Genomic DNA, 21,846 nt, shown 5'->3' on the forward strand with positions numbered 1-21,846 from the left:
TTCTCTGTAAATCTCTTACCCTTTGAGGATGATGGCAGTTTCAAGGCAAGCCATATCTCTGAGATATCAAATGTATGTAAATGTATGTAAAAGTAAAATGATCTAAAAATCATGAGCTTTTGTTTTAGCACATCAATATAATGTGTTACATTTTACATTGACATATGATTTGTTCACATTTTGTCTCTATGTTGTCTTGCAGATAAATATTTTGCATGCCACTTTCCTAAAAGCCAGGGGAGCTAAGCCTAGGTAATGCATGCTCATAGAAAAAACATTCACTAATGCATATTTTGTCTTCAGGCAAGGAGCATTCAATGCACCAACAAGCTTTTAAACCTTCTCAAAAAAAAAAAAAAACAAAACAAAACAAAAACAGAGCCATAAGGCACTGCTTTTCTACTGGTGCCAAGGTAACTACACTTTCATGTATTACCTGTTGTATGATGTACACACAAATGCTCTGTGTGTAAATTTAGGGATCTGTTTGTTTGCAACATTTTGTCTTTTTGTTTTGAAATGCACTTTTATGAAAAAGTTGGATAAAAGAAAAGAAATATTAAAGGAAAGAGACTCAAAGCAGATCTGTCACGTCCAAGTCGCTTCTATTACAACTGCAATCATTACACCTAGGGAAATTTGCTAAGAAGTTGTCTGGGGTTTGAAGCTGGTGGTGGTGGAGGAACTTTCCAGCAAGTAAATTATGTATGACAAGATGCTATTCCTCTGAAAACAACTTCCCCGGAGTCTGTCTTTCACCCATTCCACCCTTCGAAGATTAATTCTCACCCTCTTCTGTCGTGTCACATCATCAGCAGAGTTTTGAATCTTCGACATCCAGCTGGCCACCCTGTCTTTGAGCCCACAGCCAGCATCTTCCGGGTGTGTAACATCCGAAGCCTTGTAGATGACGGAGTGGGCAGAGGAGTCCGGGATGGGCGTGTCCCTGAAGTGGTGTTTGGCCTTCTCTACGTGGTACTCCTCACCCTCATCGTAGATGACACCTTGGAAGACTCCTCCCGTGATGCCTCCATGGACTTTACTGCTTGGCTTGTCTGTATAAGATAGAAATCAAGGTATGATGTGACTGCAGGGTTTTGTTTCAGGACGGAGAGAGAAACTATTGCCTATTTTTGAAATTTCTGCACATCAGTGGTCGGCAGCACACCTGCATTGCAATGTAACGGCTTGGGTTCGACTCCCGCTGAGTCTAGCTGAGCAAGATTGTATAATCATGCCTTTCCCCTCTAATAAGACACAAAGACACTCAGTCCCTTGGATAGGACATTAAATGGAAGTCCTGTGTGTGACAGAGTCACAACTAACACGTACATAAAAGGTCCCACTTCATTTCCTCATGAAGAAAAGTAGGCTGCTAACCTGGTGAAGTGGTCCACCCACATACCCACATACCCACACCAGAAAATGGGTGAATGATGCCGACCCCTTGTGGTCGCCCCAGGCGACTAACAACAGTCAGTACACAGTATCAACCAGGCACATTGTGCCATATAAAGAACAGGAGGAAGACAAATGGCACATAATATGACATATGTTATAACTGGGGAAACAAAACAACAAAACAACTCAAACAAAAGATATGACTGCAAGTTTTTTAAATGAATGGCACACACCAGTGGTTTTTAATAATTCTAAAGTATATCTTGGTTTGGGGGAAAAAAGGACAGCATGGACAATCGAATGAGCGCATGGTATACAGTCACTGACTTTTACTGTCATTCATTACTCATGCATTTGTTTGTTCATTCATAGTGGTTAATCTAATTTGGCTTTTCAATTTTAAATGGGTTGGATGTTGAATGAAGACTGAAGTGAATCTAAACTGAAGTAGCATGGTACCTGCTGGGGATTACAACATAACCAAAGCACTCATGGTGCTACATGTAATACCTACTGTAGCATCGTTCACTATTATCAGCAAGCACACAGTCTGCACATTTTACATGTTATGATGGGTTTTTCCTGCATAATGGTGCAATTCTTATTGATCCTGTGCATGAGTCCGTGAAGGATGGGATAGAGTGTACCCGCCATTTGTGTTTGTACAGTGTGACATTGGTCAAACCAAATCCTCCAAAAAGGGTAATATATGATGATACAGCTCAGTTGTAATCTATCGCATTCGAGAAAATGGGTGGTTTCAGGAAACAACACATTTGTTTATTATAAAAACATCATAAATAACGTGTCGATAATCATAAGAAAAAGAAAAGAAAAGAGAAAGACATCTCTCACGGCTGTAGTCATTGAAAAGTCCTGACAAAATAGACAATTTGACTGCTACGTCATCATAAATAGCTTACAACCATCCGTGGGTAAAATAATTGTAGGAGCATCCCACACCTGTATCAAAGCTATTTCAAACAAAATTGTGTTACAGGTAGCAAGTTTCAAAATTTTTAATGTAATCCTGCTAGTCCACTTGAAAACAGAAATGTGACATTTGTATTTGTAATTAAATTTTGCTAGATAATGTACTCAAATAGATGATCATTGTTCTAATGGTATGGGGGCTTAAAAGTATTTTCTTTTTCCATCCAGCATAATTCTTGAATCATATAAAAAGCACAGGCTTTATATCATGAATTTCAGGCTCCACAAGACACAGTAAAGTACATTGCACAGGAGGCACTCAGTGCAGAGAAAATGGTGGTATGCAGCACACAGTGAGACGGCTTAGCATTTGCCTAAAAGGCTTCCATAACAACCTCCAACCAACATCCTTGCCTTGCAAAGGGAGACACAATCTTACCCTAATAAATTGCTAAAATTCCCTGGATTTTAGCGGCAGGGATCTGACTTTTCCAAATTGTTTTCCCTCTCCTCCCCTCCCTTCCTCCCTTCCTCGCATCTTTTTTTCCTCTCTCGCATCTTTTTCCCTCCCTTGCTCCGTCAAAACGGATGAGTGACATTTGGAACAAAACGAGGAGCTACTTTGGCAAATCACAGCACTCACTCCCGCGGGAAATTGTCTTACTTCATCTGAAAACCGACTAATTTACTCCAATGTGGCGCTGGTTTGTTGTGTCGCTTTGTCATCTCATCAGAAATGTCATTCTAACGGAATGCAAGAGGCACGGGGAAAAACAGGGTTTTATTTCATTTCTTGTTTAATGCAGATGAAAGGTTTAGGATATGATTTGGAGTAGTTTGGGATGGGGAAAAACATGGAAATTCTTTTCATGTCACTTTGTATAAAATATGTCCAGGCATACATGGACTTGCATTCCATGTAAGAATGGGCACATCATCCTCAACCAAAATTAATCATCATTCTGCCTTGTTCAATGTATTACAAGAACTACAGTTGTAGCTTATCAATCACTCTTCATACACATACCCATGCATTCACACTCATGTGTACACATAAATGTACACAGACACACAAACTAGTACACTATGCGCAGCTGAAGTATCATTCTTACATAAGTGTTTTCCAAGTTTCACTTCTGATTCCAGCATAAACAAGAAACCTACCACAGCACTCATAAAATACACATCTCTAGCCTCCATTTCACTACTATGTAGAGGGAACATGAAACAGGCTTCATTCAAATAGGCCAATCATTTCTTGGTATTAAAAGGCAGAGAAATCATTGGCCTATAAAAGTACAGACCTCTGGCACAGGTGGTGGTGGTAGCAAATTTATTATACACTTAAAGGCATAATTTACCATTTGCAGATGAAACAAAAACCCAGCATAAGTGCTTTAAAATCATTCTAAATTGTGAGTTAGGGATAGAAACAACCACTGCAAACGTATCAGTAAAATCAATGTTAAGTATTGTTAAATATTCAAAATGTGAACAATAGTTATAATAAAATGTTTCCAGACTAAACTGTTTACAGTTACAATTTATTAAGAAAAATATTTATATCTCTTATATTTCAGGCTTTATTGCAAAAATTTTATAAGGTAGGATGTTTTGTCGAACAACATACCTACTCATATGCATCAAACATGATATATTGAACATTTTTTAAATCACTGCTCCCAAAAGTAAACAGGACCTTTAAAATGGTGTCTCTTGCTCATTGCCTTCTACACAATACCATGTTAGCTTGTCTTTGAATTATTATTAAAATGGCCCTAAGGGGACCAATGCTTACATGAAAAAATATTAATAAATCAGGAAACACAATCATGCAAATCATTGATAGAAGCATTATATGAGCATAGATTATTTAACATTTCATATCTCTGAATCATATACTGAATTCACTTCCTGTTATTTTCTGTGGTTACTTTGTGGGTTTCATAGTATATCCTTGTCAACAATTCAGTGCACAAAATGATGCACTACAGTATGTAAGCAGAGGGAGTGTTGAAATGCTAGCCATTTAACCCGTTGAGGATGAGTACCGAGTATACTCGGGCAAGTGTCTATGGGAAATGCGTGTTTTACCAAAATCAGTCCATCCTCAATGGGTTAAAGGCGGTCAGCGATAGTCACTTTTCAAAAGAGGGAACAAAGCCTTTTGTGCGAAGGACATTGGTCTGGTATTGAGTCTGGACATCGAGTAAAGGTTGTGCCAATACAGCCATGGAGCTGTATAAAAGAATGTTGCAAAAGAAGCTGGAATTTTCCATTTGTCCTTCAGATGAACTACAATGCAAAGAAAGGCAATTTCAAGTTTAAAAAAATATATGTAATAATATCCACACTGACAAACTCATATCACTTACAGTGACAACTAAACTTGTACTTTCCTAACATGCGAATAACCTATCAAAGCCCAGGAAAGCAGCTTTTTATGAAAGACTAAAGAAAAAACAAGTGATATCTCTGCCAAAATGGTGTTGAACGCAAACAACCGATATTGTGGGCTGTGTAGTCCTCAACATTGTACAGAATGTTTTTAGTTAAAGAGCCATTTATACATTGTAGGCCATTCAGAAGACATTTGTCTATAGAAGAAAGATAAAAAAGCTATTTTCTCTTCCCAGCATGATATATGATAAGTGAACACACACACTAATGTTTAGCTAAAATTGGTCCTTGGTATTGTGTGCCCTTTTTACACCATTTGCATGTGTGCAAATCCTCTCTACATACATTTTCTGTTTTTTCCCCATTGATCGTTTCCATCAGTCAAGAGAAGCACAGCATGGACATGAATAAATCAGTCATGTGAAGCGTTCAATTTTTATGACCACGCTCATATTTGAAACATGAGAACACAATTGCCTCACCTTTGATAACTGGCACCTATAGTCATAACTCTCTGGAAAGAATATCTCACATGCTACATGTACAGTGCCCGTTATGACACAGTGTTTGGGTTTTCTATGAGCTTTTGTCCAAGCATCATGTTACTCTCGTTGGGTATGTAATAGCAAGGTATAGTATACTCATATGCATGTACAGAAAATGAAGCTACAGAGAGAAGAAAGAAGACTAACATTAAGACTAAACACTAAGACTATATATAACACTAAAGCCGAAAAAATGATATGATTATTCATTCAATACATATCTAGCTGAGTAAAACTGCATCATATTAAATTAACTGACAGGTTTAATAGCACAGGAACTGTCAGCCCAAACATTTTCTGACATCCTTTCTGAGTAGCCCTGATTTTTGGTACAGTACTTGTATACTGTACTTTCAAAGAGGGACATTGCTAGAACAATTTTCTTGCGATAAAAACAGAAAGCCATGAACAATTGGCATGGTGATCTAGTTCTGCTCTATCTGACTGCAATCTATATTTAAACTTTGGGGAAATGTGGAAAATTTGAAAAGATTCAATATAAAATATCCGCAGAATTGCCATTTCATATCACACAGATGTCAAGGCAGCTTTAATAGAAAAGTCGTTGTTTACAGGACATAGCACTGTCCCTTTCATTTCACTGTTTTCCAACTGATCATAATTACCTTTTTAGATGAGTTATTTCATGAAATCATTTCACAAGATATAACCTTCAATGTTGCTAAATTGTTTTTTATACAGATTCTTGTGGAATGATCTCTTCAATGTCCATGGTTGTCCATTCACAGATCTTGGAACCCACCTGTAATTTAAAGGTCCAGTTTACCTTTGGGAGCAGTGATTTCAAAAATATTCAAGATATCACATTTGATGCATATTTGTAGGTCTGTTGTATCACAAAACATCCTACCATATAAAATTTTTGCAATAAAGACTAAAATATGAGGAGATATCAGGATTTTTCTCAATGACCCATAACTGTATACGGTTTAGTCTGGAAGCATTCTTATTATAACTATTGTTCACATTTTGCGTACTTAACAATACTTAACATCGATTATACGGATTCAAATTTTTACAGTGGTTGTTTCTATCCCTAACTCACATTTTAAAGCACTAATGTTTGGTTTTTCTTTCATCTGCAAATGGTAAATTATGCCTTTAATTTCCTGATTACATCAACATGTCCATCACTCTGTTAGCCCTGCCAGATATCCGATCAATTAGCATAATGTGCATGAGACAACAAGCAGGTGTCAACAAAAATCCATTCAAATCATTTCACTGCCTTACAGCCTCAAGTTCATAAACTGAACTGAGCAAAATGACACACAGTATGCCCTCTCCACCAAAGAGGAAAAAGAAAGGGTTGTGACCAATTTCAGAAGGGAATAAAAAAAAAGCAACGTATCACAGAAAATATGAAACAAGCTGAAGGTTTTTGATGACTGTAAACCCAGAAAGTCATCTAAAGGGCCATTCTCATTGCAAAAAATCGCGATATGAAAACTCGCGATGTTTTACCTTTGTGTCCACATTGGCAGGTAAACATTGCGAAGTTAGCTTCGGTGCCAACAATCACGATCTTTCATGATGTACTGAGCATGCCCAGTTTACTCCAATCGCGCACTCGGCCTTTGTTTGGGGTCAAGCGGATACTGAAGTCACGTGAGTAATATCGCGATATTTCTGCTGCGTGCGTTCTCATTGCAAAACTCCTTGCGAAGTTTTGCTCGAAGTTAGAAAAATCGCACTCCGTCTTGCGATTTTTCGGGCGATGGTTTAGTGAGAGTTGCTAGGCAACTTTCACCGTAACTTCGCAATTTGTCTAATATCGCGAGTTTTCACCTGCAATGAGAATGGCCCTTAACATCCTGTACTAGTTGTACAAACAAACAGTCTTGGGCATGTAATCATGATATTACTTGGCTTGCATTCTTCTTATTGTCTAAATGAGTTTAAACATTGACTTTGCGGAGTATTACGGTACCAGACTCCTACACATGAGTCTATTATGTGAAGGTCAATATGAACTTTGGATCTCATAGAAGTGTGGTCTATGGACACGCACTGGCTGGCTTTTTCAATAGCAGTACATGTACTATACAGTACCTCCCCTCACATCCAAATACAACAGAACACTGTCATCGCAGTCATACTAGACTCCCTGTCAAGTCAATTTTACATGTCTTTATCATTTATTCTAAATGAAGACAGCATAATTAGAAAGGAGCAGACTGGTAATTAAGGCTACTTAGCTTTCCTTTCATGGCCTTCTGAATGTCTTTCCTGTAAGACTCTGAAATCTCCATACACATTGTATACCAACCAGGGGTCTGTTTCATGAAAGTCTTATCACAGACTTTTCACTCACAAGAAACACTAATGAGAGACTTCATGAAATGGATTTTATTTCTCTTTGTACATGTAAGTCTCTAATAGCTACTGTTGCATGTTGAAATAATTGAAAATGACGGTCTTACACTACATATGAGGGACTTTGACCATTTTGAGATTTATGTAAAAAATTTTCTAAAATGACTTCACGAAACGGACCCTAGGTCTTGGCAGGCAAGTGCTAAACTATCGCTCTGTAGCCATACCAGGGTAGTTCACTAAATAGCAGAGCTCTGTAATCAATCTATATCATGACATGTACATGTAATGTGCAAAATTTACCTTTGTCAGAGAAGATGATATACTTGCAGTGTCATTTCCAAAGACTTGCATTTTAAGGTACAGTATGTAACAAAAAATATGCTAGCTAATCACTACTAAACATTGATGTACAACAGAGTATTACAAAGATAGCAGGAAAATCAGACGACAAGGTAATTATGTGTTATTTAGTTTGTCAAAAGATCTGTTGTGTTTGAAAACAAGTATTGATGGCTTAATATTATGACAGATTTCACATCCTTGTAGGAATATTACATCTAATGTATATCTCCCATAGCAGTCAATACTTTTGTTACAATTTCATTCACATGTTCTGTTTTCATTACACATATTCAACTTTTTCTCTGGCTGTTGGAAAGTGTTGATTTCTCACCATCATTCTTTCAGGAAGTGATATCCAGCAACAACACGGTGACAATGATGCTTCCATGAAAAGACAACCGTCACAGATTCCTGATACTCACACTGCGAGACAAGCTATATGATTTCCTCTTAAATACCATTTAATGGTGTAAACAGCCGGATGGGACTGCACGGACTATAGCCTGAAAACTAAGCTCAGTCCTGCTTAGCCTGAAATCTAAGCTCAGTCCTGTTTGGCAGTAGATAAAGGGGTGAAAGTAACTGAATCTTTTATGGAGGGTTCTCAGGAAATGCTGAATGTTAAAGCCACAAGAGTTGACATCTCTGGCTCAGCGGTCACGCTGACCTAAGAGGGAAACTAAATACTGAAGGCGGCAGATATTCTAGGGAGGCTTGAAGATCAGATCTGTATCAATACGGAATGCTATGTATTGCCTACTGCGGCAAATCATATGCAGTATTTTTGGACAATGCATAGTAAGTAGAGAAAATAGTGCTAAATCATATATAAATCATATAAAATAGTGCTAAATCATATACAATTTAGCACTATAGTGCTAACTCATTCTCACAGGGAAGCGTCAAACTGCTCTCCAAAGCATCTTCCTACTTCCCTCCCCCAACAAAACAAAAACAAAACTAGCCCCCCAAAACCATCCAAACAAACAAACAAACCTCGAGATACAAATAAGCGGGCAAAAACCTCTGCTACAAAGGACATAATGGCTGCTACAAGGACATTATCACAACTAATGCCATAGAATTGTACGGGCATTCTTGGATCCTGGTCGTGATTGGATCACACCCAAGAACTAGTCACCTGTTCCTTTTATAACAACAGACCTCGCTCGCCTAGGTGTTTCAGAAAATCTGTTCACAACTTTTTCCTAGTATTCTAGTAATACAAACAGTCAGAAATTGGCAAATATACATGTACATAATCTCCTTGGTGAGAGCAAAAGAAAAAACCCACACAAACAAAATCATGAATAATAACAGAAAGAAGAAACATGTAACACACAACCTGTTTGCATCAGCTGTTATCACAGCTACAAAATGTAATGTTTCCTGAACATGCAGACGATGATTTCTGCAAAGTCATCTTTTGAAAAACATTTTGTTTGTTTGTTTTAATGAGCAGGGTCCTGACAAACAAAACTGTTATGCACCATTTCCTTCCAAAGGCACACAGTTAGCTCACATAAATGAAGTCCTCTACCTCATCCAATGTGCTGCCTGATTTATTTCAGAACGGAAGTAAATGAAATGACACGATATGACATGAAGTGGGATTACGCCTGGGTCACTGTGGAATGATCTAAGGCTGGTTTTAAAACTGTAGTAATTATGTGTGACTTTCTGAGTGAGTACAAAGCCTGCACACAGAGCCAAGTTTCACAAATAACTTACTAGATTAGTATTTGATACATACATTTTTAGGCATTAGAAGGAAACATCCCTGCAGAATTAAAACAGTCTAGTTTTATGCTTTTTGTGGCATTTTGTCCCCAATTGCCTTGTGTCAAGCCTGTGGCACAGTTTCTTCAATCAATCAAAATAAAAAGACAGAAATTGTACTGACAAGCACAGCTGATAATAGGGCAAACTAAGCCAAAAAAAATTATCTAATGGCATTAGCACTTGGTTGTTTGCTGACACACAAATCATCATCTTAACGTAAAATTCTGCTCATCCGTACTCTTTCTGTCCAAGGAAGTCTGAATTATTTTTATTTTTTAATCCACTTTTTTTTTAAATGATGGCCATATATGGCAAATGGTGTGGTGGAGTGGAACACATCACAAAATGGGTATTATCGTCAAATATAACGCCTGAAGTAAATGCAATTCCACCCCCCCCCCCCCAACTGTGTAAACTGGCTTTATTACCTGTGTAGAACACATGGAAATAACCAGCAAAATAACCAAAATAACCGAAGTGTCCCTGTTTCAAATACACTGATGACCCCTGTCTCAATCAAAGCCATTAGGCATTAGATGTTCTCACTTTGAAGTGAAATACTGCAGTATATTGCACCGTCACCACCAAGACACTATTAGTTACCCTTTGCTTGTTCATGAAATATGGGCAAATATCTACGGTCTGATGTAATATGGCACCAGACCATAGATATTTCCCGTATTTCATAAGAACAAGCAGGGGGTAACAATTTCATCAAGTGTAGATCTACATTTTTGGGCATTGTGCTAACCTTCTTCTCGCTGATTTCCTCTCGTGAATGATGCTGAAATTGCCGGCTGTCAGCCATGCTGACTTAAGTCTTGCGAGCTGATTATGCGCACATACTGTACATAAAATTGTACACGCGCAGCTAGCTGTGTAATATGACGTCATATCACGGAATAAGGGAAATATTCAGTGGTTGGTTAGTTGGATTTTATCAATTACGTGATTGACCAATGAGATTACAGAATTCAAGATCACTAAAAGATAAAACAAAACGCACTGTAAAACACATCAAATACCGTGGTATTTTGGTTGGTATTAATTCAAACTCTGGGCAAAACAGGCATGCAAGATCTGAGTATGAATCTGTCACAGATCGTAGATTGAACAGCAGTGTATTCTTGGGCCCTGACATACTTCATATCATTTCCATCGGAGATACATACAGTATGCACGCACAATGCTTACCAGAAATACCACAGCATTTTGTCGGTGAATTAATGCAGTATTTCTTACAATGGTTCTTTGCCAATGAAAATGGTGCCAATAAATAACCTTGGTATGAAATACCTTGTTAATTCTAAAGTGAATGCACCCAATGATGGACAATGAGCGATTTTTTTTTATAATAAATGCCTATCACATCAGAGGATGATTCTACACATGTATGTTTGATGGGTGGATTCAAAACAGATTTCAGCACAACTAGTTCACATGTGACATCCATATTGCCTCCTGACAACATGTTTAACGACAGAACTTTGAGGACACATTTCTCTGTCCTTTACGTCCGAGAGCACTGCCAAACCCTCACGCTTTGGCAGATGATGTAGGAAAGCAGCCTTCCATGCTAATTGCTAATATCATGTGCCAGACGTAATTACTGACGGCGCATCTCACTCCAGGTGTAAGTTTCCTATAAACATCCAATCTCTAAAGCATGGTAAACATCCAATCTCTAAAGCATGGTAAACATTTCCTTGCATGCACATACCAAGGTACTCCAAGAACTAATGATAAGCTAATGCCAAAATGTAACAAAATGAGAGAAATGAGTACAAAGAACAAACTCAGAAACAGCAGCGTTCTGACTGCTCAGTGCATGTGTACCAATCACAATCTTTGTGGAGTTATCGCTGTCTTCCTGTTATGAAAGAATTTGAATGTTTGTTTGTGTGGTGTTTTTTTGTTTGTTTGTTTGTTTGTTGTTGTTGTTGTTGTTTTGGTTTTTTTGGGGGGGGTTAACCCATTACTGACAGAAATTTATGATTTGAAAACAGAAGTGTAATATTTCACATTGGTTCAATTACCTTTAGAGAGACTACCGGCACTTGTATACAGGGGGGGGGGGGGGGGGGGGGGGTGGGATTGTACAGTAAATATGGCATGGCTTCAGAGAGAATTTGACCAAAATCAGTCAATTAATGTGGAAATCTGTCACTTAGATGTCAAAAAGTCAGCTAACTTGACAGCAAATGGGTGCTTCCAAATAACCATTGGTGTCAGAGATCTGATGCCGTTTGCTCCATTTTCCTCATTGCTTTCTGTGCAAAATGTCACTTGTCTTATGTTACCTCCAAGCAAAACACCCTTTATATGTTCACCAAAAAAAAAAAAAATCAATGCTCCAGTCATACTACCCATCCTCAGAGAAAATGCAAGCTGAGCCTTCCAAACAAATTGCTTTGTACATACACACATAAGAATCCTGTTAGGATATGCACTTAATGTAAAACTGTGCACTTATATAAAACATCCAGGATCCCCTTTATCAATTCCAGGAAACATTTCAAAGGACTCCTGATACAAAACTTCGCCTCTCAGACATTCAAAGCACCTTGCTAACATTTGCAGATGGAAAAAAAAAGCAGCTTTAGCACTCTAACTCAGTTCTAAAATGTGAGTTAGAGATAAAAATAATCAACATCAAAATGTTAATCAGTGTATCAATCAATGTTAAGTATTGTTAAATATGCAAAATGTGAACAATAGTTTCATTAAAAACCATTTCTAGAATAAACCGTGATGGTTTAATGAGAAATTGAGTGATATCTCCTTATATTTGCGGCTTTAATGCAAAATCTTCGTACAGTAGGGTGTTTGTAATACAGCTGAACTATATGCATTCAAATGTGATAGTTAAAACTTTTTTTTTCAGAGGCAAATGTGTATTATTTATTGAAACACTGGTCATCATCATATTCTCATATTTCCTATTAGGGAAAAGGTGTTTCACCACAGTACTTCATCGTCCATATGACCTTCCAGCTTTTCCATGAAAAGATAGCAATGTATACAATATTATCCCCAGTAAACCATGATATCAGCAGTAAACGAGATGTTTAAAAAAATTAACAATGTCCAATGGTTGAAAGATAACATGTTTCAAATGTGGTTGAAAATTCGAAATATTGCATGTTTGTTCTGAGAATATCAAAACGAGATAATATGGAAATTATGATAGCATGTTTAATCACTGCTCCCAATGTTAAATAGTGGCTCAACAAAATTATCCGATTGCACCTAAAACTAAGCCGGGCTGTAGTTCCATTTTTACCACTTTAATTCAGAATGATATTTTCTAGAAAGGGATAAATGCCCCCTTGGTGTGTTACCAACTACAGTTTGATACAATGGTGCCCAAATCATGTACTGAGTCTCCGACCCTCTTCTTCCTCTGTTGCCAATTGGAAGGCATGCCTAGGCTGTTTCTTTTTTTTTCAACCATTGGCACAGATATCCAGACACTACACTTGTAATTACCAATGACTAGGGATTACCTAATCCCCTTTAATCCATGTTGTGTTACCATGGCCTTCCTGCTGGACTGAGGCAAGTTGCTTCATCTGAATGGGCTTGCTAACTTCACAACGAGGTAAAGTTTGGATGGATGCTGATGAAAAAGCTAGCTATAAGTGAAACTACGTTGTATGCGCCTGGGCACATAAAAGGTTGCTACAGCTGTACGTATCTTTGGGTAAAGTGTTGGACCAGTGTCAGCGCAAACCTATAACTGCATGAGTGGGGCAATCTCAATATCTCTCTGTAAGCACAAAGGCCCATTGATACTCACAAAGGGTGCAACAGGTTTCTCAGAAACATTAAAGGGATCGTATAGTTTTGGTTGAGACCTAATTTCAGGTTTCTAACAGTTTTTTGGTGAGATAATGAAAAATCTCTTATGAAATATGAAAGAGCACGTAATTCCATGAGGAATTCAACATTTATTTGATGAAAATTGGTTTTGAAATGGCTGGGACCCACACTGTATTACAATCGCTTTGTTTTACTTTGTTTTTGGATGTTTCAGTCATTCCAAACCTGATTGTCATCAAATAAACTTTGATTTCCTCTTAAAACGGTATGCTCTGTACTATTTAATAAGTGTTTTCTTGGTATCTCGCAAAAAGTTAAAAGCCCAATTCTCATCTCCATCAATACTGTACCATCCCTTTAAGCATGTTTGTTTGTTTGTTTTTGTTTTGTTGTTTTTGTTTTGTTTTGTTTTTTGTTTTGTTTTGTTTTGTTGTTGTTGGGTTGTTTTTTTTTTTTTTTTTGGGGGGGGGGAGACATTTTAAGCACAGGAAGGGAATGAAATAAGATTTTAGATGCTTCCTGATTCATCTATACCAGAAATCATATCCCATGCTGCAACATAATCTGTGTCTCACAGGAGAGCAATACCCAGCCTACATCCTGGAAAGTTTCGTTCGTCTTTTCTGCAAAGCCCACCATGATGGTCATGAAATCAAATCGCTGGTGTTTATCATAAATTCAAGACACTTAATATTCTGTGTGCTTTGAGTGCTGATTGGCACAGAAAACCCCATAGCATTGTACACACTGTCCAAAGTCTGTGGCACAGAAAGGGTTAAAAAGTCACATGCCATGCTGTTTGCCAGTTTTGTTGTTGTTGTTAGGAATATATCAAAATGAAATATCAAATTTGAACTACAAAACAAAAACAACTTACTTAGCTACATGTATGACAATTCTTCCAATAATCATTACACTACATCCTTACAGAATTCTCTGTGTATCTCCGAAAATTCAATAAGATGCATGCATACTGTACCTATACAAAGAGCATGATAAAAACTAATACATGTGGAGGGAAGAAGAAATTGAGAGATTTTCCCATCCATGACTTGTGTAAGCCTTACGTGTACCTCACAGAGAGGAAAAAGTAACCAAGACTGAATTTTTATTAGATTGCACACAGAATTGCCCGGGGGAAGCAAAGTGCTAAGGATATTAAATCTGTGATTCTTTCCTCTCTCAGATGGACAGAAATCCCATACTCCTTTGACAGGAGAGAAGCAATATACAGTGTAGAACTCCTGCCATTTGGGATGAACCGTCCACTATTTGTGATGCAGCGATATCTTTCCATCTCATTTATATATTCCCCCGCATTGTATTTTACACCTCATGTCACTTATAGGATAATGCTACTACCATCATGATTTGGATGAAGCAATATTGTGTAAGATATCACATATATTGTGACAACCTTTAGCTTTATACTTGTTGTACTTTCCTGTGAAAAGGAAGTTTTTGGGGGGCACAACAACACTAAAATTGAACTTATTGATATTTTCATACACTGCTATTATGAGCTGTTTTGTGCAAGTGTGTCATTATTCTTGTATCATTGTTGTTTTCTATTGTGTAATCTGTGAATATGTTTTACTTTTAGTATTACTTGCATATTTAGGGTAACCATTGATAAATCTGTCCTGCACTTACCAATAAAGTGCAAATATATGTTTTTAAATCAGCTGATGACTTTGAAACTTTGATCCTAAAGCTTAAAGTGCCTCATTATCATTAGAAGAAGACAAAGACTAAGTGATTTATAACACAGATCCATCATCTTTCCTATCTCCATTCTGTCATCTAAATGGAGATAATCAAAGTGGAGCCTACACAGCAGCCAAAATTTGATTTCTGGTAATATTTTCCTCTGTATTTTACCTTTTAATTTGCCGATGTAGAGGAAATCAGGCTGGTACTGTGAAGCACCTTCATCTGTCTCTAGAATGAGGTCTTGGGAGATATGTGGCGATCCTTGATGCAATCTCAGGTTAAACTGCCTGTGGGGTGAAAAGGGAGGGGGGGGGGGGGGAGGGGAAAGAAGGAGACAAATGTGAAAGCAACCATGCAATGAAACAACTGATTAAAAAGAAAACAGTGGGTCAAACAACAAATTTCAAATTTCATATAGAATAATACATCTTGCATTCACAGAAACTCTACAAATTTACTATGAATGCATACAATAAGAATTAGATTGTGTTACTTATGAATCTGATTTTCTTTCTTTGATTATATCTTATTGTTATGCTAAGTTGAGTATATATGCTTCATAGAAACTGCAAATATAAATTCACAATTATATTATATTATATATATATATACATGTAATTCTTATGACTACACTCCTCAAATTTTCCAAGAAATCGGGGGGGGGGGGGGGGGGGGGTATTGTCTCAACTGTGGAGAATGTATTTTAATCATAAAATAAGTTGTTATGATACAATCATGTAAAGCAAGATTTCAGTCAATGGAAAGAGCTATTCTCGAAATGAAAGCACAACAAAGGACATCAAATGTGCAATTGTTACAATTCACCTATTAAAAAGAACAAAAAAGGTCTTTCAAAATCTTAACTTATTCAATCTTTCAGATGCATATGACAAATTCCTCGAGCAGAAATCTTGAACGTGTTGAAAATTCAGATCCCAAACTACACATTCTTTACCCGTATACAACAATATTTACACTGGCATTAGCATTGCTATGATACGTATTGAAATAATAGACACATTGTATACAGTATAGTAGTATTGAGGATTGCAGTTCATGTAGAAATGGAAGCCATTTTGGCAATTCAGCCCTAAAATCGATCTCGTCACGGATGACTGGACCCATGAGGAAGAGACCTTGCATTATTTGGTAACAATCAGGTTGCCATATCAACTGGTTGCCATCCATTTTTTTTTTCTTGATCATACCAATCAAAGAGTTCATCTTGTCCTTTTTTTTTTTTAATCACATATAACTCAGATTTTAGTATTCTGAAACCAGAATGAATCAAAAATTTTACAGAATGTAATTGTTTGTCAAACATTCAATAAAGGATTTTCACCAATTCAAATAAAACAGCGTTGTTATAAATTATCGATAACATCTGCTCATTACAGCAAATTTATCTTGAGCACTTACAATGTAGTTCTGAATTTCTAGAAAAGTACTGAGGAAGTTGACTCATCTAAAATATAATCTTTTGAGGAAAACACACCTGAAGGCCAAAATGACAGTAGAAAAAAAAAAATGAAATGTTATCACTCTTCAACTTAATCTAAGGTACAGATGTATCAATCCAAACTGTATGCAAGTACATTGTATGTGCTCTTCACGACTCAAACCAGGACATATTCAGGCATAATCGACAGAACCTGCATTCAACCTCAGAAGTTACAAATGTACATGTACCTCACTTGCACAAATTTTGAGATAAAGTCCTTTCTGTCCATACAAAACAAATTTGACAAGAGATTCATAGTCAAGACACCATCACTGAAAATGGCTTGTTTTGGTGTGATGTGCATTATACATCATACTTTAAATAAACAAAAGTCAATCTGTACTACCTTTGTACAAGTACATGTACATTTTTTATAACCTTGCTAACACTTGTTTCTGACCAGTAACTCTGATTCTTTTTTCTTTTCTTTCTTTTTTCAATTTCAGTTCTAAGAACTTTACTGTGATGCAAAGTCTCCCTATAGATAATCACATTTCACTTTGGGAGGAAAACCTTAGATGCACATTGCTGTAAAAAAAATCAATTAATCTTATCATGGAAGTATCCCAAAATGCAAGTATTTCTCAATTAAAACAAAAAATGATCTCATGATACCCAGCTGGTCCATATAAGCCACTGGAGATTGGAGCATTTCATGTACACATTGTAATGGTCTTCGTGCAAGATGTATAACCATTATTATCATTATTATTATCATTATTATTATTACTATTATTATTATTATCATTACTATCATTGTTATTATTATTATTATTATTATTATTATTATCATTATTATCATTATCATTATTATCATTATTATCATTATTATCATTATTATCATTATTATCATTATTATTATCATTATTGTCGTCATCATCATTATTATCATTATCATTATTATTATTATTATTATTATCATTATTATTATTAGTAGTAGTAGTATTATCATCATCATCATCATTATTATTATCATTAAAGGGAACTTACTCTGCAAGGTCTCACAGGGTTAAGTATTCCTTTCTTGATTTCCGATATTAATGGCAGAAGTGTCCATTTCAATACTCGTTTTTATGTATCGGCATTCTACATTTTGCGTGTATATTTTGTTTTTACTGAAAATGGAAATAAACTTAGAACCAATGCAAACACTTGCAATATATTTTTACCTAAAAACGTATCATACAAACTTCTACTGGGGCAGAATTTGTCTTGAAGTATGACTCTATTTGCACTTCAATATTCCCAGAGATGAGAGGCTACAAGCATGTGCTGATGATGAGCAATTGATGGAGAGAATGCGATAAATTTCACAAGGGAAGTGCATTGCTTTGTACTTGTACTGTATGGCAGCCGATGAGAACCCATCATGGCAGGCCTACCACGTGACCTCGTATCTGAGTTATCGCTAATAGTTACTGGCAAGCACTATGCCACCCTGTCAACACACTCCTTCAAACAGGACATGCCATATGACTCATGAGGCTCTCTAGGTACAGAAATACATGTAGGTATACTGCATATCATCGCTGCATCACTTTTAAGCCTCGCATTTGTAAAACACAAAGCCACAGCCATGATGCACACTATGAAAATTCACAGCTGTGAAAAGAGATCACAGGTCTACAAAAACGCTAACACATACCCAGTGCTCTTCAAAATTAATCAACTCCTGCAATGGGAATCCGAGGAACCAAATTTTTACTGTAAAACAAGGCATGTTCACATGCATTCTAATTTTGCAAATTTCACAAGAGCCAAGATTTGCAAAAACATAATGCATGCGAAAGTTCTTAGAATAGTGTACACTATATGCATTGAATTCCAGTGGCAATTAGCAAAATTTTCATGCCATACAATGTAAAAAGGGCCTTTGGTTCCAACTAGTGAAAATTTCATGCTGCGAAAATATCTTGCTCTAGTAATTTGGAAGCATACTGTCTACCAACCACATGTTTGTATTACTTACAATTGTATAATCTTGACTGTAGATATCAAACTAAAGATAAGGGACTTTATCAGTAGTAGATGTATTACCATGTTTGAGGCTAAAAATCTTAAATTCTCCTCCAATGTCTCATTTTTGCTATTCAAAGTGTGAAAATTATCTAAGCAAAGTCACTGTCAAGTGGCAACTAAGAAAATCAAGGATGCTACGTATAGAGTAGATTAGACTGGAGCAGGAAGAAGTAAAAAAATAATAATAATAATAAATAAATGGTTTAATAGAGTAACTTTAAACTTAATACTATGCAAGGCAAAGCAAAGCCAATCACTTATGAAGCTAATAATGAGTACAATATTTGAAGTTGCCTTAGAACTTTCAAGAAAGTGAATTCCAATGCAAGATGTACATTGTAGTGCAGTGAGAATGTTTGTGCGAGACTACTTGAATATGGGATAGACTGGAAGCCACTTCTCTCTCGCACTGCCATCTGGGTTAATTGAGGCAAATTGAATCATTGAGGGTTTATTGTTTCCATCCAAAAAAAAAAAAATTACCCAAATCAATTGCCATCAATCAAGTGTTGCTGGCTTTGCAAATGAACATTGACACAGAGAATGTTAGTGTCAGCAATTGTTATGCATACACCCACTCATACACTTTAGACATTGACGACGCATTTATCTTAAAAAAAATTTTTAGGCAGAATCACCATCTTAAGCACATTTGAGGCATTTTCTGGGATTAGATAAACGCAAAGTGTTTTCAAACGCATTTAGAAACGCCGTTTTGAAACGCATTTGAGACCACGATCATCTTTCTGCGAGTAGATAAACGCAATGCCGTTTTTGAAACACTTTCCTATCTCAAGGTCAGCTCCCAGCTGTTTCAGGTTGTGTTTTCTACCCATTACTTGTGTGTGAATGATGAGGCATGTATGGTGGTATGCAGTTGACCTTTACTTCCTGGGTCAAACGGCACAAAGCAGCTGCGCAGTGACAACACTCGAATCACGACTGTATCATGGTTAGATAAACGCGGCACCCCGAGAATCGCGTTTCAAACCACGTTTGCAAACACCGTTCCAAACGCGTTTCGAAACATGCTTCTTTCTCTCAAGTTAGATAAGCACAGCCTTACTGCATGTTACTGAAGTTATCATAGTTGCAAGTACAGTAAGAGTTAAAGGAGACCTCCGGCTGATTTTCAGATTTTTACATTTGAACTACTATAAATTAGTTATACTGAGGACAGAGTTTCAGAATTTGTGATAATTGGGATGAAGAATAAGAATATTTTCAAAATTTAGAACAAATTGCAATGAACAAGGATGATGACATGGCAGAGTCACCATAAGAATGCATGAGTTGGGGCTCAAGGAAGCAGAACAAAAGAAGAAGGTATGCATAGATCATACACAGGTGAACTCGCAAGCAAGCGGTATTGTAATGAAATTACACTGCTACATTTCTGAAATATGTGAACCTCCTCTGTCATCATCCTTGTTCAGTGTAATTTGTTTAAGGTTTTTCAAAGTATTGTTTCTCTGCTCAAGAACCACAATAAATTCCACAAAACTATACATGGAGTTGTCGATTTATGTACTACATGATGTGAAATTATGAAAATCGTCTGGAATGTCCCTTTAAAAGGACTGACGTTCAGAGTCACATAAAATCATGAAAGGGTGTCTTATTTACTTCTGTCAACATCCCTGCAGGAAGCAAAATTTCAAACAGTAGTATCTAAAAGAAACAAAGAGTCTTCCAAACACTATTTCTATGAAGTCGGTTCTAATATCAACCAACAGCCCCATTTTGAAGATTCCCAATCAGCTATAAATGATGTGGTTAACACACTGGAAAATTTGTATACACAAAATGTATTGGGATTATGAATCTCCGTTTGGTACATAAACAAATATTTATGGGGCATTCATCTGGAATATAAAGCATCATAATCACCTCAGATCAAATGTTGACACGCTATGGCTCAAGTTATTTAGAGGCAGAAGATTTATCTTTCTAGAAATTGAATGTCTTTGTTCTTGGAGAGTTAATTCTCATAGTCCCATACAGTACTCATTATGTGGACTAGAAATATTACAACAAAAAGTTTAGGAATATACAGTACTAATGTCCAAGGACCCAAAAGCTACTGACACAGTTGACTGGCTTAGGTGTGAAAAATAATTATACTATGTCATACCTCGACAGTGAAAATTTTGGTTCTGAAAGTTACATTACATGCTAGTGCTTACTTTATTGTCAAACATCCTCGGTAAAATCAAACAAAGCAGAATAGAAGAGCCTGTCTTGTTAACATCCTTATTGTGTTTTATTCATTAACTGGCATATATAATGGAGTGCTTTTTTTTTTCCAATTGGCACAGACTTCTGGAAACTAACTGTCAATGAATAGGGATTAACTAATCCTCCTAATCCTTTTGGTGTTGTCACGGCCTTCATGTTGGACTGAGGCATGTTGCTACATATACACCTGATTGGGCTTGGCAACTAAAGTTTGGATGGATTCTGAATGTTATTGAAATAGCCTAGCAAGTGACAAGCTAAGCTTTTGGATGGATTTTGACAACTGATGGAAAAGCTTAGCAAGCATCAAGCTACGAGGGTGCATTCATCAACTTTTTTTTGTTGGCAGAAACAGGTTTTCCAAACAGCTTTCAGGGATTTTTTTAGAGATGATAAACGCAAAGCTGTTTTGATTATGGGGTTCGGGAAGCCTTTTTGAAAACCGCAAATTTGTGCTTTCCGAAACAGGTTTCAGCCAGAAATATGTTTCTAGAAGTGTAAAAGACACAAAGCTGCTTTGAAACGACTTTCTACGGCGGTTACGAACCATGTGTTTCCGGTTTCTGAAAAGATGCGTGCCACGCCAAGTACATGTGTATACATCACACACAGCACAACGTGTATTACAGATTTGTGCATGTCATGCGCACTGTATAATACGGTAATACGCATGATGACCCCTTCTCTTCAGGTCAAACAGTGCTATGCAACTGCGCAGTGACAAGACCACAGTTTTCGTGTTGGCGATGAGTTGATAAATGGGATTTACTTTGGAAGGCATTAAACGATTTGTAAAGGACTTTGGAAATG

General features: G+C 36.8%; 1 protein-coding gene across 1 annotated transcript in view; it reads right to left on the minus strand.

Moving 5' to 3' along the window:
• Positions 1 to 21,846, minus strand: part of LOC139733741 (disintegrin and metalloproteinase domain-containing protein 10-like) — a 52,353-nt gene that overhangs the window by 15,095 nt on the left and 15,412 nt on the right. Inside the window, exons 3-4 of the mRNA XM_071644551.1 lie at positions 15,447 to 15,565; positions 790 to 1,055 (exon numbers count right to left, since the gene is read on the minus strand). Of these exons, the coding sequence (XP_071500652.1) occupies positions 790 to 1,055; positions 15,447 to 15,565 (385 nt within the window). The remainder of the gene's footprint in view (positions 1 to 789; positions 1,056 to 15,446; positions 15,566 to 21,846) is intronic.

Source organism: Diadema antillarum, unplaced genomic scaffold, assembly GCF_040938485.1.
Source record: "Diadema antillarum isolate AM-2024a unplaced genomic scaffold, OU_Dant_1.0 seq00000488_RagTag, whole genome shotgun sequence".
Lineage (NCBI taxonomy): Eukaryota > Metazoa > Echinodermata > Echinoidea > Diadematoida > Diadematidae > Diadema > Diadema antillarum.